Source organism: Triticum aestivum, chromosome 1A (assembly GCF_018294505.1).
Source record: "Triticum aestivum cultivar Chinese Spring chromosome 1A, IWGSC CS RefSeq v2.1, whole genome shotgun sequence".
Classification (NCBI taxonomy): domain Eukaryota; kingdom Viridiplantae; phylum Streptophyta; class Magnoliopsida; order Poales; family Poaceae; genus Triticum; species Triticum aestivum.
In genome coordinates this window covers 108930075-108954133 of record NC_057794.1, presented here as the reverse complement: position 1 = coordinate 108954133, position 24059 = coordinate 108930075, and the positions used below count along the sequence as shown (strand labels likewise).

The 24059-nt window shown below is 46.7% G+C and overlaps 2 protein-coding genes across 3 annotated transcripts; one reads left to right on the top strand and one right to left on the bottom strand.

Annotated features, from left to right (window-relative positions):
• The first annotated feature begins 12954 nt into the window (after nucleotides 1-12954).
• LOC123039254 (receptor-like protein kinase HERK 1) lies at nucleotides 12955-16519 on the top strand. The gene is made up of 2 exons (XM_044462494.1): nucleotides 12955-13349; nucleotides 13473-16519. The coding sequence occupies exon 2, from the start codon at nucleotides 13809-13811 to the stop codon at nucleotides 16341-16343; it is 2535 nt and encodes an 844-aa protein (XP_044318429.1). The 5' UTR covers nucleotides 12955-13349; nucleotides 13473-13808; the 3' UTR covers nucleotides 16344-16519.
• Nucleotides 16520-17035: 516 nt separating this feature from the next.
• Nucleotides 17036-22939, bottom strand: LOC123039238 (serine/arginine-rich splicing factor RS2Z33). 2 transcript variants are annotated; one of them, XM_044462486.1, is made up of 7 exons: nucleotides 22793-22939; nucleotides 21494-21690; nucleotides 20582-20621; nucleotides 20359-20454; nucleotides 18290-18486; nucleotides 18139-18204; nucleotides 17036-17503 (listed from the first exon to the last, which is right to left on the bottom strand). In XM_044462486.1, exons 2-7 carry the CDS (start codon nucleotides 21682-21684, stop codon nucleotides 17272-17274), a joined length of 822 nt encoding a protein of 273 aa, XP_044318421.1. In that variant the 5' UTR covers nucleotides 21685-21690; nucleotides 22793-22939; the 3' UTR covers nucleotides 17036-17271. The 2 variants fall into 2 exon arrangements, with proteins under 2 accessions (XP_044318421.1, XP_044318425.1); XM_044462490.1 differs by lacking the exon at nucleotides 22793-22939 and having other exon boundaries at nucleotides 20582-20833.
• Nucleotides 22940-24059: the final 1120 nt, after the last annotated feature.

The following is a 24059-nucleotide window of genomic DNA, read 5'->3' as shown; positions in this document are numbered from 1 at the left end:
TTCAAGGACCTCAATAAAGTTTGCCCAAATGATCCCTTCCCCCTCCCCCGCATCGATCAAATTATCGATGCTACCGTAGGACACTAGTCATTGTGTTTCCTCGACACATACTTCGGTTACCACCAAATCAAGATGGCGGAGTCCGACCAAGCCGCAATGGCATTCATCACACCATACGGTCCCTTCTGTTTCAACACAATGCCTTTTGGGCTCAAAAACGCCGGCGCAACATATCAGCGCATGATTCAGACATGTCTGGAGAAACAAACCGGCAAAACAGTAGAGGCATACGTAGACGATGTGGTCGTCAAAACCAAACACATCGACTCTTTGATAGATGACTTGAGGCTCACATTCGACAACCTCCGAACATACGACATCAAGCTCAATCCGGAAAAATGCGTTTTCGGCGTACCAGCCGGAAAGCTCCTGGATTTCATTGTCCCCAATAGAGGTATTGAAGCTAATCCGGCCAAAATCCGAGCTTTGTCACAGTTGGCTACCCCAACAGACCTCAAACAAATCCAGAAGTTAACTGGATGCGTGGCGGCTCTAAGCCGCTTTATCTCCCGCTTAGGAGAAAAGGCTTTACCCCTTTATTGCCTCCTTCGGTGCACCGAACAATTCGAGTGGACGGACGCTGCCACAGCCGGATTGGAAGAAAGAAAGGCCATTTTGGCAACCAACCCAATCCTGGTCGTGCCAAACATCGGCGAACCAATGATGTTGTACATTGCGGCAACTCATCAAGTTGTAAGCGCGGTGCTCGTCGTCGAACGAGAAGCTGACGGACATAAATTCCCTCTTCAAAAGCGGGTATACTATGTATCCGCTGTCCTCACTCCATGCAAATCACGGTACCCACATTATCAAAAGATAACCTACGCGATATTCATGGCATCTCGGAAGCTGCGACACTACTTTCAAGAGTGTTTGATTACAGTAGCCTCAAAAGTGCCACTTAATGATATTATAAACAACCGCGACGGTACGGGCCGGATTGCTAAATGGGCCATTGAGCTCCTCCCGTTCGACATAACATAAAAACCTCGACGAGCCATTAAGTCACAAGTATTGGCCGACTTTGTCGCCGAATGGACGGAGGCCGAACTCCCTAAAGAGTACGGTGCATACTCCAATTAGATCATGCACTTCGACGGTTCTAAAATGCTGGCTGGTCTAGGGGATGGCGTCGTCCTGACGTCCCCAACCAGAGATACCGTTCAGTACGTACTGCAAATATTGTATACAGACTCCAACAACGCAGCCGAATATGAAGCTTTGTTGCATGGTCTTCAGATGGCAGTCTCCATCGGCATTCAACGCCTGGAGGTGCATGGGGATTCAAACCTCACAATATCCCAAATAAATGGAGACTTTGATGCCAAGGATCCGAAAATGGCGGCCTACCGAAACGCCGTCCTAAAAATGTCAGCTCGGTTCGAGGGGCTCGAATTTCACCATGTGGCTCGGGAAAACAATCAGGCGGCGGATATCCTCGCCCGCATCGGCGCAAAACGCGATGCGGTCCCCCCCAACATATTTTTGGAGAGGCTGTTCAAGCCATCCGTAGTATGGGAAGGGGACACCGGTAATAATAGTCCGGACCCGGCCAAAATACCCGATACCGAACACTCTGACACAATCGGAGGCTCCGCCACCGAAATAACACCTTCAGCCCACGTAATAATGGCCATCATAGCCCCGTGGACAAAACCATTCCTGGCCTACCTAACTATTCAGGAACTTCCGGAGGACCAAAACGAGGCATGCTGCATAGTGCAGTGATCTAAGGCCTACAGGGTCCATGAGGGAGAATTGTATAAAAAAAGCACTACCGGAGTCCTTCAAAGGTGCATCTCCGAAGAGGAAGGGCGGAACCTTTTGGCAGAAATTCACGCCGGATTCGGCGATCACCACGCTGCAGCCCGGGCTCTTCTAAGCAAGGCCTTCCGCATAGGATTCTATTGGCCAACAGCCCGGGCAGATGCACAGGACTTGGTCCAACGTTGCGTCAGTTGCCAGCTCTTTGCAAATCAAAGCCACATGCCACCCACCGCCCTCCAAACAATCCCCATTACGTGGCCCTTCGCGGTCTAGGGGCTTGACATGGTTGGACCCCTTAAAGGGGGAACCCACAAGAAAAAATACTTACTAGTCATGGTGGATAAATTCACCAAATGGATAGAGGCCAAACCTGTTAAAACAGTCGAATCCGGACCGGTGATAGACTTCATATCCGGGGTCGTACACCGTTATGGTGTCCCCATAGCATCATCACTGACAACAGCACGAACTTCACTGCCGATGAGGTAAAACTCTGGTGCAGCAAAATGGGCATCAAGCTCGGTTATGCTTCAGTCTATCACCCACAAACCAATGGCCAAGTTGAGCGAGCAAACGGTCTTATAATGAGCGGCATTAAACCCAGACTAGTGCGTTCCTTAACAGAGTCTAACACGCACTGGGTAGAGGAGCTCAACTCCGTACTCTGGGGGCTGCAGACCACGCCGAACCGTAGTACCGGATATACACCCTTCTTTATGGTGTACGGCGCAAAGGCAGTCTTGCCCTGCGACATAATTCATGACTCACCTCGGGTGCGCATGTACGAAGAAAGAGAAGCCGAGCTCGATCGGCAGGACAGTCTGGACACCCTGGAGGAGGAGCGCGACGTAGCAAAAGCACGTTCCGCATTTTATCAACAATAGGCTCGCAGAGACCAAAGCAGATAAGTACGGGCCAAAACTTATAACGTTGGCGAACTAGTCTACGCCTGCCGGATAAGAAAAAGAACAAGCTCGAGCCCAAATGGGAAGGTCCCTTCATTATTGACCAAGTTCTGACCGGTGGAGCGTACCGACTACGGGATGCATCGACTAATCGACTCGAGCCGAACCCATGGAATGCGGCCAGACGCCGAAGATTCTACGCCTAGCGCCGAACTCTATGTTCGTCCCCTTCCTCTATCCATTTTTTGCATATACATTATCTGTCTTGTTTTTCTTTCTTTCTTTCTTTTATTCTTTCTCTAGGCCTTCAAGGGCCAACTTGTGCCTCACTTGCACACTATAGATGCGCTAGTCGCGCTCGTCATACCTGGGGGCTTCTTTCACAGAAGCTTAATTATTTATCTGGTCCTCATGCCCCGCACATGTGTTATGCTTCTGAATGTACCTTTTTTCGCCATTATATGCATCGATATGACTTAAGTTTTGGCCAAGCTGGGTTGCCTCGCTCTTGTATTTATGCCCTACGTTCCCGTTAATTCGGCTAGGGCATAAGGGGAGCACCTCTGCGATTGTTACTGCCGGGTCAGCCGGATGTGTACCTTAGACTGGGTGAAGCCGAAAGCTAGCGTTCTTAAGGGAATATTTGATCGGTGAACAAAATATGATTTTTTATTTTCCATATCTGCCCCTAGATGTTTTTTCCTGCGTTTCTTATCACAGTCCAGACATGCACTTTAGGGCATGCATACCCAGGGAAAGGAACCCTTAACGGAACTATTCTCCATGGAAGATGTTTCTTACTACCCATGTAATATAACATAACTAGTTGGGCACTTGTCCGTTCAAGCACTAATGACCCCTACGCCTGGTATCCATGCATACCCCGGTTCTTATATAACTGAGCGGGTATTCGGATACACTCCGGACTATCGGGTCCCGAGGTTGAAGCGAAAAGGTCCGCCAAGACAAATGATCTACAATCTGGCTAGAAGGCATTATACATGTCACTTTAATTACATAGTCATGCAGACTGACTAAATTCCTCTTCTATACCATCCAACAGTCGGTTTAACCTACAATCCTGTTGGGAATACTTTGCGGCTAATTCTACTTGCCCATAAACTAAGCTAATGGGGATCTCTTTTCCGTCGGGCCCCATAGGTCTGACCTCGGCCATGTGATTTGGGTCAGCCTTGGTATACCGCGTCTTCACCATGGCCCAGGCTTCTCTGGCACCTTGTCGGCAGGCCGATATCTTCCATAATCGGAAGCGCCGCCGTGCTCCCTTGAGCTTCTCCGTAAGCTCTGCAACGCCCTCTGGCAGGGAGACGGATGGCCACAAGGCCTGGGCAATATCTTGCATCACCTGCCGAACTTGTTCATGCAGATGTGAGAGCTCGGATAGAAGATCACCCGCAGACCCGGGCATTTCCTCCGCGGGACAACCCGGAAGCATACCTACAGACATAAGATTGTCAGTCGGCTTCTTCGCCGAACTCCTTTAAAAGGATTCGTCAAGCACTTACTAAAAATGCCGCGTCGAAGCCGCTTATTCTCCTTCTCGGAGTCTGCAAGCTGGGCTCGAACGTCTTTTAGTTCCATGCCAGCTTGATATTGGCATCTTGGAGATTGTTTTTCTCCCGCCTAACCTCAGTCAGCACGCGTTTGCCAGCCTCTAGCTATCGTACGACATGCTGGTCCTCCGGATTTTCTCCGGATTCATCTGCAATATTTATTGTTAGATTTGCAGCCACGCCGCACACTATATGGTAACCATCATTCCTTAAAGTACATATTACCAGCGGGTGCCTTTTTCGGTTCCTGCAATGCGGCAACAGCGGCCCGCAGTTGGGTCTTGCATTCCTCTAGCTCCTGTGATAGCCTATTATTCTTCTCTATAAGAACCTGCACAATAAAGATGATCCTTAAATCAGTTATGCTAACTGTTTCAAGTCTCAGGGGCTACTGATATATATAAATCGTCAGATTTACTTACCTGTACATCCTTTACACACCGATCCGTGGCTCTGGCTAGACCATCTTGAGCAGCACGGAGGTATGCCTCTCCAGAATTGAAGGCATCAAATGCCTCTGGTGAGAAACAAGCGTCACGGAGTACGCCCGGCGGCGCCTATGATTCATGGCGCTTTTCACTTCTGAGTTTGTAGCGGATAATCTATCCGCATCCTCTGTAGGGGGATATCCGACGCCCGCCCCATATCGGCTTCCGCCTCTATGTCTGGTACTGGCGCCCGACTGGTGGAAGCGTGATTAGTAACATCGTCGGACATATTCCGGCGAGCGTTTTTTCTGTTAAAGAAACACGGGCGTCATTACATTTCAAGAAAGACAACAACCATGGAGCGGGGTTTTTGTTATACCTTTGCGCCGGCGTCTCCGTCCTGACCGCCTTCCTTTTTGGCCTACCCGGCCTCGCTGCCTCTTGTTGGCGAGTTGTTGCGGGTTCGGCAGGGCGTCCCGAATGCCTTCCCTGTAAAAATGCCATATGTATATGGTGGGTGAAGTGTCTAAAAGGGGATCCTAGTTTTTGGAGTTGGGACTTTTGGTTTCTCTTACGTGCGATGCAGGGAGCAGTCCGGGATAGTCAGCCGTAATGGCCACCATGGCATCATCGCAGCTTAACTGATAGAACTGCCGGTCTATCAGCTCCACGAATATAACCGGATCTTCTTCAAGTCCAGAGTCGAGGGCCCGGTCAGGGTCCTCTGGTTGTGGAGAAGGGCTGCTGACCTCCTTTATGGCTTTTCGCAGTTCCTGCCGCAAAGTGGCAAGGTGAATACTTATGACAAAGAATGCGGGGAAAATGGCGGTAAGGAGATATAACTTACCCAGCTTGGAGGATTTTACATGGAGAATCCATCCCGTGGCTTGATGCGGGTGAACTCCTCTTCCTCTCCCTTGAACAATTCGGACGGAATTTTTGATAAAGCGGCAGCATTGTCTGGACCCTTACGCCCACAGCGGGTGGCATCATCCGCCCCGTTAAAACACCACAAGGGGTGCCCATGATATTGAAGTGGTTGCACTCCCCGCATTATGCAAATCGACATAACTTCGACTACTGTCAATCCTGATTGAGCCAGTGTTTTAATCTGGTTCATCAGGTAGATGACTTCTCCATCATCTTCCACCTGGGGGCTCCGTGGGCGCCAACTTCGACGTTTCTTCAGCGGGGCATTGCTGAACTCAGGAAGACCCCGCCGAACAGGGTCCGGAAGGGGAACGTCCTCCATATAAAACCATTCCGAAGGCCAGTCTTCGGATGACTTCTTCGGGGTACCGGATAGGTATCCGGTACCGGCGATGCGCCATATTTCGGCTCCGCCCACTTGATAAAGTGACCCCCTCTATGTGCGAGGGACGAGGCAAAATAGCCTTTTCCACAGCTCGAAGTGAGCCTCGCAGCCCAGGAACAACTCACAGAGAGCAACATAGCCGGTGATATGTAGAATGGAGGCAGGGTGAAATTGTGTAATTGGAGACCATAGAACTCCAGGAGCCCACGGAGGAACGGATGAATTGGAAATCCGAGTCCCCTTAATAAATAAGGAACAAGGCAGACCCGTTCCCCATAGAGGGACAGGGAAAGCTCTCCGCCTGCTCCCCGCCATTGTAGGTGGCAAGCCCGGCTCGAACGGGCACCATATATGCCGGAGGGAGAAATCCCTTAGTCTGCAGTTCGACTAATCAACTGTGCCGGACTGAACACCTCTCCCAATCACCGGGTTTAGGGCAACGGGGGCGGGAGGAGGAGCTGCGGAGGTCGGCCATGCTGGAATGGATCTTTCCGAAACGTGCTCTGATGGATTCTCATTGGGGGAGGATGGTATGGATTGGATCTAAGAATCCCTATCCCTTTAATAGACAATTTATTTATCTGGCTAGGGGGGCGAATGTAAAAATGCCCTGGCGCCTCGTATTCATTCGACACGTGGGAGATAGCCCTTATTGGGCACAGAAGCCAAGAGGTCCAAACATTTATGGGACCGGACACTGATTTACAAACGTTCGAAAGATGGAGAAGAACCCGCCTTGCAATGCCGAAGACAACACTGCGCGCCGGACTCATCTTCATTGAAGCTTGGTTCGGGGGCTACTGAGGGAGTCCTGGACTAGGGGGTATCCGTACAGCCGGATTGTATCCTTTGGCCGGACTGTTGGACTATGAAGATACAAGATTGAAGACTTCGTCTCGTGTCCGGATGGGACTCTACTTGGCGTGGAAGGCAAGCTAGGTAATACGGATATGTATATCTCCTCCTTTGTAACCGACCTTGTGTAATCCTAGCCCCTTCCGGTGTCTATATAAACCGGAGGGTTTTAGTCCGTAGGACAACATACAATCATACCATTGGCTAGCTTCTAGGGTTTAGCCTCTCCGATCTCGTGGTAGATCAACTCTTGTAATACTCATATCATCAAGAATAAATCAAGCAGGACGTAGGGTTTTACCTCCATCAAGAGGGCCCGAACCTGGGTAAAACATCATGTTCCCTGCCTCCTGTTACCAATCCGCCTTAGACGCATAGTTCGGGACCCCCTACCCGAGATCCGCCGGTTTTAACACCGACAGGGAGACTGAAGGAAATATGCCCTAGAGGCAATAATAAAGTTATTATTTATTTCCATATTTCATGATAAATGTTTATTATTCATGCTAGAATTGTATTAACCGGAAACATAATACATGTGTGAATACATAGACAAACAGAGTGTCACTAGTATGCCTCTACTTGACTAGCTTGTTAATCAAACATGGTTATGTTTCCTAACCATAGACATGAGTTGTCATTTGATAAACAGGATCACATCATTAGGAGAATGATGTGATTGACTTGACCCATTCCGTTAGCTTAGCACTTGATCATTTTAGTTTACTGCTATTGCTTTCTTCATGACTTATACATGTTCCTATGACTATGAGATTATGCAACTCCCGATTACCGGAGGAACACTTCATGTGCTACCAAATGTCACAACGTAACTGGGTGATTACAGGTGTCGCCGATGGTACTTGTTGAGTTGGCATAAATCGAGTATTAGGATTTGTCACTCCGATTGTCGGAGAGGTATCTCTGGGCCCTCTCGGTAATGCACATCACTATAAGCCTTGCAAGCAATGCAACTAATGAGTTAGTTGCAGGATGATCCATTACGAAAATGAGTAAAGAGACTTGCCGGTAACTAGATTGAACTAGGTATTGAGATACCGACGATCGAATCTCGGGCAAGTAACATACCGATGACAAAGGGAACAACGTATGTTGTCATGCGGTTTGACCGATAAAGATCTTTGTAGAATATGTAGGAGCCAATATGAACATCCAGGTTCCGCTATTGGTTATTGACCGGAGACGTGTCTCGGTCATGTCTACATAGTCCTCGAACCCGTAGGGTCCGCACGCTTAACGTTCGGTGACGACCGGTATTATGAGTTTATGTGATTTGATGTACCGAAGGTAGTTCAGAGTCCCGGATGAGATCGGGGACATGACGAGAAGTCTCGAAATGGTCGAGACATATAGATCGATATATTGGACGACTATATTCGGACATTGGAAAGGTCCCGAGTGATTCGGGTATTTTTCAGAGTACCGGGGAGTAACGGGAATACGGGGAAGAAGTATTGGCCCTCATGGGCCAAATGGTGGAAGAGAGGAGGCAGGGCGCGCGACCCCCCTAGCCCAAACCGAATTGGACTAGGGGGCCGGGCCCCCTTTCCTCCTTTCCTCCCTCTCATTCCTTCTCCCTCTCCTCCTTTCTTTCCTCCTCCTAGTAGGAGTAGGAAAGGGGAGTCCTACTCCTACTAGGAGGAGGACTCCTCCTCCTCGCGCGCCCTGCAAGGGCCGGCCGGCCTCCCCCCTTGCTCCTTTATATACGGGGGCAAGGGGGCACCCTAGAACACGCAAGTTGATTGTTCCAAGCCGTGTGCGGTGCCCCCCTCCACCATAATCCACCTCGATCATATCGTAGCGGTGCTTAGGCAAAGCCCTGCATCAGTAGTAACATCATCACCGTCATCACACCATCGTGCTGACGGAACTCTCCCGTGAAGCTCTGCTGGATCGGAGCTCGTGGGACGTCATCGAGCTGAACGTGTGCTGAACTCGGAGGTGCCGTGTGCTCAGTACTTGGATCGGTCGGATCGTGAAGACGTACGACTACATCAACCGCGTTCTCATAACGCTTCCGCTTACTGTCTACGAGGGTACGTAGACGATACTCTCCCCTCTCGTTGTTGTGCATCACCATGATCTTGCGTGTGCATAGGAATTTTTTTGAAATTAATACGTTCCCCAACAATAGCCTCGTATTTCTTCTCCGAAATTTTGGTTTGGTTTGACCAACTAGATTGATTTTTCTTGCCATGGGAAGAGGTGCTTTGTCATGGGTTTGATGTTGCGGTGCTCAATCTCAGTTACAGAAAGAGACATGACACGCATGTATCATTGCTATTAAGGATAAAAAGATGAGGTCTATTTCTACGTGAATAGATCTTGTCTACATCATGTCATCATTCTTATTGCATTACTCCATTTTTCCATGAACTTAATACACTAGATGCATGCTGTATAGCGCTTGATGTGTGGAGTAATAGTAGTAGATGCAGAATCGTTTCGGTCTACTAATCTTGGACATGGTGACTATATACATGATCATTGCCTTGGATATGTCATGAGTATTCGTTTTTCTATCAATTATCCAACAGTAAATCGTTTACCCATCGTATGCTATTTTCTTGAGAGAAGCATCTAAAAATACCTTATTGCACCTTTTATTTTATTTTGTGTTTTAGTTAGATCTATTTATCAAAACTTATATAATTTAATCTATTTTAATATCGAGGAGGGATTGATAACCCATCTTACGCGTTGGGTTGCAAGTATTTGTTGCATCATACACTCCTCTTCAGAGAATTACCAACGCAGATACAATCAATCAGCGGGCGCGGAGGAGCGCCTGTGTACCACTCCTCTTCCCAAGCTTTCAATGGCAACTGGTAGAGCAGCCCTTATAAAGGAGTCTCAACTCTCCTCAACTAGCAAGGTGGTACTAAACTTTTCACCACCTGCCATATTCTACATGGGCCTCAAGATTAACCAGAAATCATTGTTCATATGGGCCGAAAGCCCATCTATGATTCAATAAGTAGTTCAACACATATTAAATTGAAATGATGCTGCCAAAAGAATTCTCCAAAGCAGTTTATTGTAAGTGATAATAGTTCTTCGCTCCACATGCAGAAGTAGTCCTAACAACTTATCCTTTAATATAAAGTTGTCTATAATATAAATTCTAAACCTGAAACATAATTAGGAATTGTAAACAAAACTCAAATCAACCCATTTCTCACATGACAATCTATTAGACACATCCAATAAATAAATAAATAAATATGTTAGACACCAACCTGTGGGGGTACATAGCCTCATGAAGTTGTTCCTCCTCGCTAGGCACTGATTCATATGTAGGTGTCTTGTATATATTTTACTTAACAATGGCTTGATTTCAAATGGTACGAGGACATGAGAGTACGTCTGCATTCTTTAATAGAACGAAAAAGTGATGGTCCAGGCAATATGCCGTAGTTGATTATGAAATATTCAAACACCATACATAGGAATTTATTCAAGTCATAAACAATTGAACAACATATGTAACAACATAGCTAGTTGTAGTTGTCAAACATATTTGGATTAATTCATAGAATTTGACTCAATTTGGTAAATTTTTGCATGATTTGGTACTTCCAGAAAGAATACATGTCTGAGTTATCTATCAAGTGAACTTATGTATCACCCTAACAAGTTGATTTAGCTTTTCACTCTATTGCGAAATGAAAAATGAGGTAAAGAAACTATCACAATGTTATAACTAATTAAGGATAACATGTGATACTGATTTTAAAGCAGAATATAACTTATCGCAAGGTCACAATTAGGAAGTAAAACTGGAAGTTATTCTAGAATTTTCAATATTTTGTAACTTCATAATTTAAACAATATTGCGGAGCATATACAGACATGTGCCTTTTGTTTTAAAGTTTCCCCTTGAGTTTGTTGACCAGTTGCCTCACTGTCAATCTAACTCTCACCGAAATCACAAAAATCATAGACCTGTAGAAATAGACTGCACCAAATTGACTCAAGCTGAACCATTCTGACACAAAATATGCATGGCCATGGATCAGTTATACATGCCTGATGCGTACGGGTGGGTTCATCTTCCATCTTCTCATCCGCCTGACCATTGCCGCATAAAGACGATGCCAAAAAGAAGAAATAAAAAGGGGTTGCTCGGTTTATCGAGGAAAATCGGGTAAAACCCTAAACAACACTTAGTAAGACTAGGCCTAAAGCATCACAAGACATACAACGCATCAGAAAATCAACACCCCACAACACACCTGGCCGGGTACTCGAGCGCTTTCGGTGCTACCAGAGTGTGCATCAAAAACCGTCGTGTCAATCCGGGCTGCCATTAGCATATCCGCATATCCGACAACATCGAAGAGGAACGCTATGTCCGATAGTGCAAACATATGTCGCTTCAATCCCGCGGAGTTGGCTGACATAACTCGCCAGACGCACTTTGCATGTTGCGGGTGCTTGTGCTGCTCTCACGCAGATGCTACACAAGCCGCCGCCAACCACCTACACAAGCATTGAGTCCCTCTGACCGAGTCTAACTCCAAGACGATGTCCTCAAGAGGAAACACGGTGCCGGGCAAGGTCGATAGTGTCGTCACCGTCCGATCCAATAGATCGGATCTAGGGTTTCCCCCAGAGAGTGACGAACAAGGGAAATAGAAGGACTGCAACATCAATGCCTCCAAAAAGGGGACGGTACATGTAGGCGCCGCCATCGACTACTCCGATCACAGCCGGAGCGCGGCTTTCACCGACAGCCTCGCCGACCCAAACCCGTGACCCAGCCAACCCTTCCGGCCTATCACCTCCCTAACGCACGAGCACTGCTTCGCATCTCACCCTCAGGCCGCGCCCAGGAGGTCGCCGGCCAGCTACTCCAACAGATCTGCACCGGGGAAGCCAAAACGGGCACCGCGCAAGCAGGTCCGCCCAGATCGGGCTCGGCCCCTGCTTCCACGCCTGGAAGCTTGACGCTCACGCGCGCCACCACGCTGTCCTGGCCCGCAAGGCGACACCCCTCAGTTTGCATGCGCCGCCCAATCTCCAGCACGCAATGTCGCGTCGCCCAGCCTCCAGCGAGCGTAGCCGCGCCCGACAGCGCGTCCTCGGCCCAGGGCAGCAGCCCCACGCAGCTCCTGCAGCAGGCGAAAGGAAGAGAAGGCCCGCCGCAGCCGCGCGGGCTTTGTCGCGCTTGCTGGCGGCGGCGAGGGAGGGGTGGTGGGGGTGCGGCCTCCGACGACTAGGGTTTCGCGCCAGGGCCACCCCGCGGGGGAGCAACACGCGGCTGGGGGAATGGTCGGTTTCTTCCAAGCCATGATTTCCAGAGTGCAGCGTTGCAGAGGCCGGGCTCCATTGAGCCCGTTTTGCCAAAAGAATAATTCATAATATACTTAAAAGTTTCAAAAAATATCAATTTTTTATACAAATACATATGCATGTTCATCAAGTAGGTAAAAAGTTTCATCATGTAATTCATTTGCGTGCTACACAAAAAAGATAAATATTTGGCCTAAAAACAACAAAGATTAAGCCTATATTAATCTGTGTATTTATCTTTTTCATACACACTACATGAGAACATATATGTTCATGAAATTTCATACGTGTATAATACAAATACACATGTATCTATATACTTTTTTTCAGATTTTTTCAATATGTGGAAATAGTATTTTCGCTGAAAAAAAAATAAAGAGCTATGTGGAGCTCGGTCTCTGCAATGCTTTTTTCGATGATTTCCACTCCTTTCTTGTTTACATACACTGTTTAAGTTTTCAGAATCATGCTTTTCAAAAGTATCCCGAGACTTCCAAAAGGCATAAACCGCGTCGACGCAGCTGCCTCTGCCCGCCATTTGGAGCAGAGCGGCCTCTCGTAATCCTGTTTCCAGTCTTCTCGTCCACACCTCGCGACCCTGTGGGCCCACGCCCCGCTCACGCACTAACGCCTCTTCAATTCATCTTCCCACCAAACTTTCCGCCCTCTGCCCCGCGGGCCCGCCGCAATTAATGAGCCGCTCCTACCCCAGGAGCCAGAAAACGTCCAAACCCGCCTGCCGTTCTCACCCGCGAGGACCCTTTCTTCCTCCCGGACCCAAGAAGACTCTGCTCAAAATCTCGCCAACCTCCGGGCCACCATCGCCATCACCATCGCTCCTTCCAAAATCCCCATCCAGACGAGCATTTGGATTGCCATTCCTTTGTCCGCTTCGCCCAAAAGTTAAAGCGGCGGCGTGCCGTTGTCCGCTTCTCCGCCAGTTCCGTTCCACCTGTGCTCCACCAGCCCGTCCCTCTTCTTGGCTGGCTTCAAGAAAAGACTGGTTCTGGTTCTGGCTCTGGATCCTCCGCTTCCCCAACCGCCTGTCTGAAGTTCTTGCGGGGGCGAGGCTGCTTGTTTGGGCGGCGGCAAGAGGCGATTCAGCCGCTGGAAGGCCTGCGCCGCAAAGGTAACCGCCCCTCGTCTCAGCTGGGGGATTGGGTTGATTTCAGTCGAAGGATTTTATTCTGTTTTTCCGGGCTCCTGCATGTTGGTGACGATACTGATTTTGTTTTGTGGGACTATTGTGCAGATCCAGTTCGCGGTGGATGGAGCGATGATGCGGGTGTTCTTGATAAGGTTCTTGCTTGCCTGATAAGCAAGGTTTCTGGTGGTTCCTCCTCCTGCCGACCAAGACACGGAAAATCTAAGCCTGTTCACACTTTCTATTGCTTCAATTTCCGAGTGCTCTTGCTGCCTGAGATGACATCAGTTTTGAGGGATTGCATGCCTTGGACTCTGGAACAGATTCATCATCTGTACTCTCTTCAGCTGTTCTAGCTCCCCCTTTTTCCTTGCTGGCTGGCTGCATCTTTGTGCAATTCAGGGCTCTTGTGTCCTGTAGCCCCAGTTTCTGTTTGGATTCATCATGGGCACCACTACCGAGCAGAAGATAGCTCTGCTCCTTCTTGGGACCATCTGGGTTCTTCTTGGTACCTGCAATGCTGCTGAATTCACCCCTGCAGACAACTACCTCATCAACTGCGGCTCTACGGTCGACGCTAATCTCAACGATGGGAGGGTCTTCAAAGCAGACAATTCCGGCTCGACTATATTGACATCACATCACAGCGTCCCCGCAAACACCTTGCCGGATGCAGTCATAAGTTCTGACAATCCTGTGCTGTATAAAACTGCAAGGATATTCATTGTGCCGTCGTCCTACTCCTTCAACATGAAGAGCCGTGGCCGGCATTTTGTCCGGCTACACTTCTTCGGTTTCAGATACCAGAGCTATGATCTTGCCGCGGCAAAGTTCAAAGTGTCCACCCAGCATGTTGTGTTACTTGACAATTTCACTCCGCCGAGCAATTCCTCACTGTTGGTCAGGGAGTATTCGCTGAATATTACCGAGGATATGCTGATTCTCTCATTTGTGCCTCTTGGAAACAGCACATCTTTTATCAATGCTATTGAAGTAATATCTGTTCCTGATGATCTGATACAGGATTCAGCCCAAACTGTGAATCCCTCCGGCCAGTATCTTGGCCTTGCAACGCAGTCATTTCAGACATTCTACAGGATTAATGTAGGTGGACGGGAGGTGACCGTTGTCAATGACACACTCTCGCGTTCATGGGATACTGACCAGAACTTCTTCATAAATTCCACTACCACTGAACTGTTTGCTTACCAAGGGAAGCTGAATTATCAGAAAGGAGCTGCAACCAAGGAGGATGCACCGGACAGTGTGTACAACACTGCAAGGCGGTTGGCTGTGCAAAATAGAACCAGCCCAGCGTCCAACATGACATGGCAATTTGATGTTGACGGTCGTTCGAGCTATCTGATCCGGTTCCATTTTTGTGACATAGTGAGCAAGGCAGCATATTCCCTCTACTTTGATATTTATGTGGATGGCGGGTTAGCGTTAGAAAATCTTGACCTCTCTGAAAAAGTTTTTGGTACCTTGGCTGTGCCATACTACACGGAATTTGTCTTGAAGTCAAGCAATCCTTCTGGTAAGCTAAGTGTCGGCATTGGGCCTTCCAGCTTGAGCAATGTGGCACCAGATGGCATCTTGAACGGCCTGGAGATCATGAAGATGAACATCAGTACTGGCACTATTTATGTTGTGTGGCCACCAGCAACGCCAAAAAGGAAACTGGCTATCATATTGGCCCCTGTTCTCGGAGGTGTTGGTGCTGTTAGCATTGCTATTATTCTCTGCTTTGTCCTCAGAAGAAAGAAGGAGAAGAAGCCGCGGCGGGCACCGACAAGTCGACCTTCAAGTTCTTGGTCACCACTTACCCTCAATGGCCTTAGCTTCCTTAGCATAGGTACCCGAACAACCAGCCGGACCACTCATACATCTGGGACAAACAGTGATGTAAGCTACCGAATTCCTTTTGCTTTGCTGCAAGTGGCAACAAAACACTTCGACGAGCAGATGGTTGTCGGAGTTGGGGGGTTTGGGAAGGTATACAAAGCAGTTCTGCAGGACAGCACCAAAGTCGCAGTCAAGCGGGGCAACCAGAAGTCCCACCAAGGGCTCAAAGAATTCCGGACAGAGATCGAGCTGCTGTCGGGGCTGCGACACCGTCACCTCGTGTCGCTCATCGGATATTGCGATGACCAGAACGAGATGATCTTGGTGTATGAGTACATGGAGAAAGGCACGCTGAAGAGTCACCTGTATGGCAGTGACATGCCTCCCCTCAGCTGGAAGAAAAGAGTGGAAATCTGCATAGGGGCTGCAAGGGGGCTCCACTACCTGCACACAGGTTTTGCAAAGTCGATCATCCATCGTGATGTCAAGTCGGCAAACATTCTCCTCGACGAAAATCTCATGGCCAAGGTTTCTGATTTCGGTCTCTCGAAGACGGGACCTGAGTTGGATCAAACACATGTTAGCACTGCGGTGAAAGGGAGCTTCGGGTATCTTGACCCTGAGTACTACCGGAGGCAGAAGCTGACCGACAAGTCGGATGTGTACTCATTCGGCGTGGTCTTGCTGGAGGTGATCTGTGCGAGGCCAGTCATCGATCCGACGCTTCCAAGAGACATGATCAACCTTGCAGAATGGGCAATCAAGTGGCAGAAGAGGGGAGAGCTTGGTCAGATCGTCGATCAACGGATCGCTGGGACAATCAGGCCAGAGTCATTGAGGAAGTACGGTGAGACGGTCGAGAAGTGTCTTGTGGATTACGGCGTTGACCGCCCTACAATGGGTGATGTCCTGTGGAATCTGGAGTTTGTGCTCCAGCTGCAGGAGGCCGGCCCGGACATCTCCAATGTCGACAGCATGAATCAGATCTCTGAACTTCCTTCAGACGCCAGAAGGATGGGCTCTTTGGAGATCGGTACCGCAGACGAAGCAGACGAAGGCCGCACGCACATGGATTACTCTCAGATGTCGACCAACGATGCCTTCTCGCAGCTGATGAACACTGAAGGGAGGTGAACTGGACTGCATTGTTTCTGTGTCACTAAGGAAGTTGGTAAAAACATGTTGACCTGGAGAAAAGAGATGTCTGTTGCTCGTCCATACCATGTACTGTTGTTGCTGACAAGCCCTTAATTGCATTCATGTTCTGATATATGTTTTGTTCTTTGAATTATATAAAGGATGATCTGTTAGATGTTTGTCAGCATATTCAAGAAGTGTTAACTACCTATTTGGAACACATGAACTTAAATATTCAGCCAAAAACAATTCCTTACAAAATTGACAGAAAATTTGTACAGGAACACTTTGCAGACCATAAGCAGCTTGCTGATCCTGATTCATTTTTTTTCACGATGCCTAAAAGGTACTCCCTCTTAGAGAAATATAAGAGTGTTTATAGATCACCAAGCCCGCGTTCAGGAATTCACCAGCTCCGCAGATTTGCGGAGCGGCGGTTTGCTCGCTCCTAGATTTTGTACTAGAGCTCCGTCCGCTCCCGGCTGCTCCCGGAGCAGAGTATTCCCAAACAGGGCCTAAAGTAGTGATGTAAACGCTAGTATTCCCAAACAGGGCCTAAAGTAGTGATGTAAACGCTCTTACATTTCCCTACGGAGGGAGTAGAACAGTAGTTTACGATTAAGGGGCAACAATTATTTAGCTAGTGACGTCTGGGAAACACTGATCATGCTAGCCAAGTCTACATAACATTGTTGCAACCGCAAAAAACTTTTTCAGATTCAGACAAGGCGGCATAACACATGTCAACATTTGTCAAACATGAAAAATTCATGACTCAGACAGGTTTGACAGGTTTAGACGAGGAGGCATAACGCGAACCGACGTTCGACAAACATACTAACATAGTCTACAAACATAAGAGTTCGGCCCAAGAGACGATGCAACAGGATTAATTCAAGTTGAGGGTGGTGTGCAGCGTTCACCATCACTCCCAGGGGCGGCTATCGCGGGCAGGACTCAGGCTGTTGCCTCTCACACCGTTATGTGAACCATTGACTTCAGCTTGCTCCCTTGGTGGGTGGCTCTTGCCATTTGGTGCTGGGCTGCGGTTCAAACCGGAAGGTGAAGCACTCCTCCTAGGGCTGTAACTAGAGCTTCTTGGTCGCCTTTCCTCGTGGCCAACAGCACGATCATCCCTCCTTGGATAAGGCGATCGGCTGTTAATAAGAAAATCACAACATTGATGATTAATGATACTGCTAGGAAAGCAACTCAGCAGAGAAGAATGTAAAACACCAGGCTCATGTTATACAAAGTTGCCGAGAGTGCCTCTTTGAACTATGCCACCACAATATTCACATAATTTCCATACATATCAGTAGCATCCATCAAATTATGCCACTCACATATCAGTAGCATCCATCAAATTATGGCACCCACTTATCACCAGATACCCGCTCTCTACAGACTCAACAATATTCATTTAATTTCCATACATATCTTCAGCATCCATCAAAATATGGCACAAACTTATCACCAGATACCTGCTCTCTACAGACTCACTGATCACATATCAACATATAGCAGTGGCAGGCATGAATAGATATATATATGACTATCAAAGGTAAGAGATTACTACTACATGGCTGAAAGGTAAACCCATTGCATTTGACCAAATCTATAGTAGGGTAACTCTCATAATAGTATGTTTATTTATTTACAAGATCCAATCATAATGCTAACAAGATATACTAGTATACCCAGACATATTAGTCCTTGGCATAACCACATATAGTTAAGCACTGGAGATTGCACAAACATCAGTCATAATGGCAAAAAAATTGGTTCATACCTGTAACTCCTGCTTAGGCTCCTTTCGCGATGAGGTGGTGGGGAGCGTGAGTAGCTTCTTCCCCGCCTGTATTTGCAAAAGCTAAAAATCAAATGTGCACTAACAAAAGGTAACATCACAAGGAAGCTCATTAAAGGGTGCAAGGAAATACTTGAGATTCTTAGGACTGTTTTGGCAGTTTTTTTCTATATGGCCCTTTTCTCCACAGCGATAGCACTTATTTTTCCAGTCGCCAGCATTGCAGTCACGAGCCCAGTGCCCATCAATCCCACAGTTAAAGCAGCGGCCAGAACCAGGAGGGGGTCCTCTGCCCAAGTACTCGCGGGAACCTCCTGGGCCACGCGGGATCTAGAAAAGCAACACAGACTTATCAACTGAAGTCGAGGACAGCAACATTAAGAATACAGCAACAGTACAACAAGTAATCAAACATCATTATCCTCCGCAATTAGAAAATCGGAGTCATGTAGCTGCAAAAATGCATATCTATACCTAGACCTATTTTTTATTACTAATAAAGGGAATATATATTCTTGGTCCGTCATGTGTATTTTGCAGAAAAATCCCTGATGTTTCTAAGTATCAACCCGCAGTCCATTAGTAATAAGTCGACAAAAAACGGTTCGGCCTTTTTTTTTCTCACGCACATGGGCCCACCCGCTTGGGCGGTCAGCAAATCCGGCAAAAAAGTTGCAGATACAAGAGATCCAACTCACTACCTGCCATCAAGTTTCCTTGCGTCGATCCAACTGACCTAACTCATATTTGTGAAAACAAAAGAGGTTTTGCATTTATTATATAGTACCACATCGCTCCTTTGCACACAATGTCACCAATTTATAAATGTCTGCGATCTGAAATCAATAAGTGCCTCGAGATTAATAAAGAGCGGGCCGGTGCATCCGGAATTAATGGAGAGACCCAAGATTCATGGAGGAATTAGTGGGTGAAAATGATCCGATTAAAACAGCTGATGCACAATGCCACGCCGCTACTGTTGGCCAACTAGAATTAATTAACCGGAGAGGGGGAGGTCGCTTGGCCAATTAAAATTAATTAATAGGAGATGGAGAGCGATCCATTGAACATGCATGAATATAACCCCTTGATTAATTTGTGGGAGAGAGGCAACAACAACAACAACAACAAAGCCTTTAGTCCCAAACAAGTTGGGGTAGGCTAGAGGTGAAACCCATAAGATCTCGCGACCACCTCATGGCTCTGGCACATGGATAGCAAGCTTCCACGCACCCGTCCATAGCGACCAACTCATGGCATGATGCGGTTTTTTTTTGCATATTATAAAACATATATAATTTCCCGCAAAAAAACCACACATATAATACCTACAGACTTAGTTGTTTCTGACAAAATATTGGGGTGCATCAGGTCCAGCTCCATCATGTTGGACGTCAAGGAAACCCTGGTGCGGGAGCTAGAGACGGGCACCTGTTTCAACTACGGTCGGGGTTCCGCCCATTCGCGCTGACACCATTGAGATAGAGGTCAGGATCATGGATGGCTAAGTACGGCTTATCTGCCGCCATGAACCCCATCTTGCTCGCTCTGTCAATCTCATAACTTGTGTCGAGATCTTATTTGCGCTCGCAAAGGTTCCGTGTTTTGCGTGGAATTTGGAATATCATTAACTGGTCACATTATGACAAGCATTTTGTATAACTTTCCTAATTTTCAAAGGAACATTCGAAAATTCACAGCCTACCTACTGCAGTCTTACCGTGGGTAGCACATTTTTTACTGCCACGAATCTTAACAAGGTTCATCATCCAGTCTCCTTCCATAAGGGCCTTGACTTCCTTCTTTAATTAAAAGTTTCATTGATCTTATATGTATTACTTAATTATCTGTTGAGCCGTTTAACTACATTGTGATCTGCTCCACGATAATCGGTGTTTGCTCCGGACGATGCATGCATCAAGTTTAAATGAGACTGGGGCCGCGCACCATCGTTGAATAGGTTGATAACTTGGCCACCATAGGTGACGGTAGTGAAGATTAGAAGTGACAACATGGATGGGCCGCTAGGGGCGTGCAAGCATTTGTTTCTCCCGTTGCAACGCGCGGGCACAATTTCTAGTAATAAAAGGATTAAACTTTGCGCATAGAGGAGAATTTTCAGTCCATCGAAGGCTCATTTGTAGATGGCATCAGGGTGAAGTTTACAGTAGCAAAGAACATTCATAAACAACAAAAGCTTACCCCTCTTGCAAACTCAACAATGATACGGCTCCCATCAATCTCTTGGCCATCAAGCTCATACCTTGCATCATCTGCATCCCGGGGATCGCTAAACTCCTGCAACATGATCCAGAAAAACAAAAATAGGGGTGGGCTTAACATGAAAAATCTAACAAAGTAGACAATTAGCTGCACATATTCCGGGAATAGAACATGGAAATCACGGGTGTAAGAGGTTACTTACAACGAAGCCATAATCATACTTCAGCTCCACACATCGTATTCTGTAGAAATGGTTGACAAAAACAGGAACACCATCAAGATGGTATGAAAAGTGCATCACCAGCCATCACACAAAGTAAACATCTACTCGTAGAATAGGCAACAGAATATTTCAAAAGAATCGCCAAAATCTTCTGTAACTTTGCAGCAAGACACCAATTTCCACCAAAGGCACCCTCACAGCATTGACACCAAGGTAATAGCCCCTCAATACCTTCATCAAGATTATTCAAGTCAAAGCTGGAAAGGTTTGTCTGACATGTGATGGCAAATTGGCAACAACCAGTAGCACTATGTAAATGGTCAAAATCAACAGATTATGCCGCAACAGAAGGAACCTTAAACTTCCGAAGCTTGCTAGTTGCTAGTCTCTACTAACAGGTAAGCCAATAAACAGCTAAACAATTACAAGTTAATAGCTAAAATGACACCTCTACCGAAAGTAACCTAGCAGAGCCTATTGATATAGCTGGATTAAAATTACATTATCAGTGATGCAGTAGTAGTCTTGACTCTAGGCTACATCAATGCCGAGGAACCTAAATTGACCCATACAACAACAACACAGCAACAAAGCCTTAGTCCCAAACAAGCTGGGGTAGGCTAGAGGTGAAACCCATAAGATCTCGCAACTCTTTTGGGTTTCACCTCCATAAGAGTGGCTGAGTTTTGACATTGGCTCGGGTATGTTGTTGGGACAACATAGGCGGAGTTCTAAATTGACCCATGATCTAGGGAAATATGCCTTTGCCTAAGAAGTATGCACAAATTAGAGCAAGCCAGGTGCAGCAAGTAAATGGTTCCCAAATTGCACGCAAACACTTGTTAAATCAAGTGGTGCACAAAAGGCGTAAACCAGATCCAATTTCCTCACCTCCCATATCTGCCGAAAAGGTACTCAACATCCTTGGTCCGGGTGTGCGTAGAAAGATGGCCCACGTACAACTTGGTGTTGCCACCATATCGGTCATACCGATCATAACGGTCATTATAGCGATCATAACGGTCGTCGTAACGATCATAACGGTCATCGTAGCGATCGTAACGGTCATCGTAGCGAGGCATCTTCAACTGCAAGAAAAAATTGATCGCGTTAAGGCATGCAGCCAAAATATTGTAAAACAAAGACATGTAAACATGCAAATGCACCTATACACATTTGGTCAATATATCCAGTGATTAACACGTAAGGCGCTTCCATAAAATTTCAATACAAACGGCAAGGGAGTCGCATTGAAATAAACAATTTCCTATATATCAGGAGGGGGCGGAACATAATAGATAACACAAAAAGTACTCCAATACTAGAATGTGATCTCATGCTTTGCAACAGCATATTATTAACTCACTGTCAAAAGTTCATACGTGGAACAATAGAAGATTGAGCACATCCCTTTGGGAAAAAAGGGGATCCAAGGTATGCACCAAGACCGGCATATAGCAGATTAACAGGGGCATGCCTAAATATGCAAATGCACCTAAGTTTTCATAACATGCTGCACCATCATTACCTGTATACATTAGTCTAACTATTCAGAAACTAAGACGCTTCTATGCAATTTCTATACAGGCGGCAGCGGAATTGTGTCAAAATAAGCTAGATTTGCCCTCTATAGGTGAAAGGGGGCTGGAATTTAAAGGAGAACACAGAGTTAATTTCTATTGAAGATCAAATTATGCTTCCCAACAGCATTATCAACTCGAATACCCATTTTTTTCCGGCATAGCACGACGAGAATAGTTAAATTTTGGTTTGAGATGAACAGAGAGCAGCACCAATCAAACAGCACCAAAGCCGTAGTTCGCTAAACCCTAGCAAGCGCGAATCTTTTCCAAACCTATCAAAAGGCTACCAAATGAAAAGGTGGAAGGGCCCCTCTCTAGAATCTTCTAGCGAAGAACAACCTCTTCATCGTTTCGACCATGCATGATCGCGGCAAACCCAAGAACAAGAAAACGCAGCCGAAGGACGCATAGCTCGCGAACAGAATCAAGCCGGCCGCACGGCACGGGAGAGCACGATGCGAAATCCGAGAAACGAGCCGCGTGCGCTCGCGCGGCAATGCGCACGCCCCCGCGAGATTACGCGCTCACCGAGCGGCCGAAGAAAAGAACGGGGAATCTTGCGGAAGAGATAATCCAGTCAGAATTACGGTGGCGTCCACCTACTTACCCCCCGACGCGAGTGGCGGCGGCAGCGGCTGCGTGGCAAGAACCCTAGCCCGGCGAGGCGCCGACAGCGGAGACGGGGACGGCCACGGAGAGAGAGCAACCGGCGGCGGTCGAGGAGCAGTTTATATGATGGCCGTCTGGGCTTGGATGAGGCCTGTCCAGGGTCCAGTTGTTGTGGGTTACGGGCCTACAGGGTCAAGGGAGAGTGATGTGACCACAAAGTTGCAGTCTCTGCCCTCCAAAAAAAAAAAGACGAGTTGCAGTCTAAAAAAAAGAAAAAAACTATCGCTCAAACTTTTCTCAGAAAAAAAAATAAAAACTATCACCTTTAGCAAGACTTTCAAGCTTGATCTCATAAAAAACAGAAAGTTCAATAAATCTAAATAAAATCTAACGTAAATTTTAAGGGAAATTTTAGTTGGCGTCCATCAGATATGTTGGAGCCAGGGGACGAATCATACGTTGGAACATCCCTACCTGGTGATCGTCAGCAAGATTTTGGGGTCCATTTTTTGCAAGGGATAGGAATCGGACTACCGATCCTAAACAAGGTTTCGAATTTCGAAACCAGAAAATTTCGACCACCATCGAAACCATTGGAATTTTTGAAAATTCATAAATTTCAAAATCTATTAAATACAAATCAACAATTTTTCAATTTGAATTTAAACAATTTAATAAATAGTTACTGTGGCTATAATTTTTTCACATAAACGTTTGATCTATCCCAAGAATCAGTTCTTGTATAAATTGATTCAATTTGAATTTAAACAATGAATAAATAGCTATTGTGGCTATACATTCACATAAACGATTGATCTAACTAAAAGGTCAATTCATGCCAACTGTTATGGTAGACCCAGGTTCGAATCTTAGCTGGGTCGCTAGGTTGTTTCTTTGACAAATTTTCATACAACATGCATAAATAGTTTAAATTTGAATGTAAACAATTGAGTAAATAGCTATTGTGGCTATAGTTTCACATAAACGATTGATCTATCCCAATGGTCAGTTCTTGACATATGTTATGGTAAATGCAGGTTTGAACCTTAGCTATGTCGTTTGTTTGATACCCTAGACTTGACGCATGCTGTGTAGAGAGCTATGTCGACCACTAGGCTATGTGAAGTAATATGTAGTAATAAGGTTTCCACCCTATTTTATAAAAAATGCTAGATTTATGGGAATCCTTTGACGGACGGAAGCTATAGGGTTGGCTAGCCTAATCTCATTGATTCTATCCCCATAGGTTTAGCTGCGGGACTCAA

Bases quoted from the DNA above. Each gene is read 5' to 3' on its own strand.
- LOC123039254 (XM_044462494.1), top strand. From the start codon at position 13,809: ATGGGCACCACTACCGAGCAGAAGATAGCTCTGCTCCTTCTTGGGACC.
- LOC123039238 (XM_044462486.1), bottom strand. From the start codon at position 21,684: ATGCCTCGCTACGATGACCGTTACGATCGCTACGATGACCGTTATGAT. The intron at 20,622-21,493 runs GTGAGGAAATTG...CCATTTCTACAG, and splicing joins CTTTTCGGCAGATATGGGAG to AATACGATGTGTGGAGCTGA. The intron at 18,487-20,358 runs GTAAGCTTTTGT...TTGCTTTTCTAG, and splicing joins TTGTTGAGTTTGCAAGAGGG to ATCCCGCGTGGCCCAGGAGG.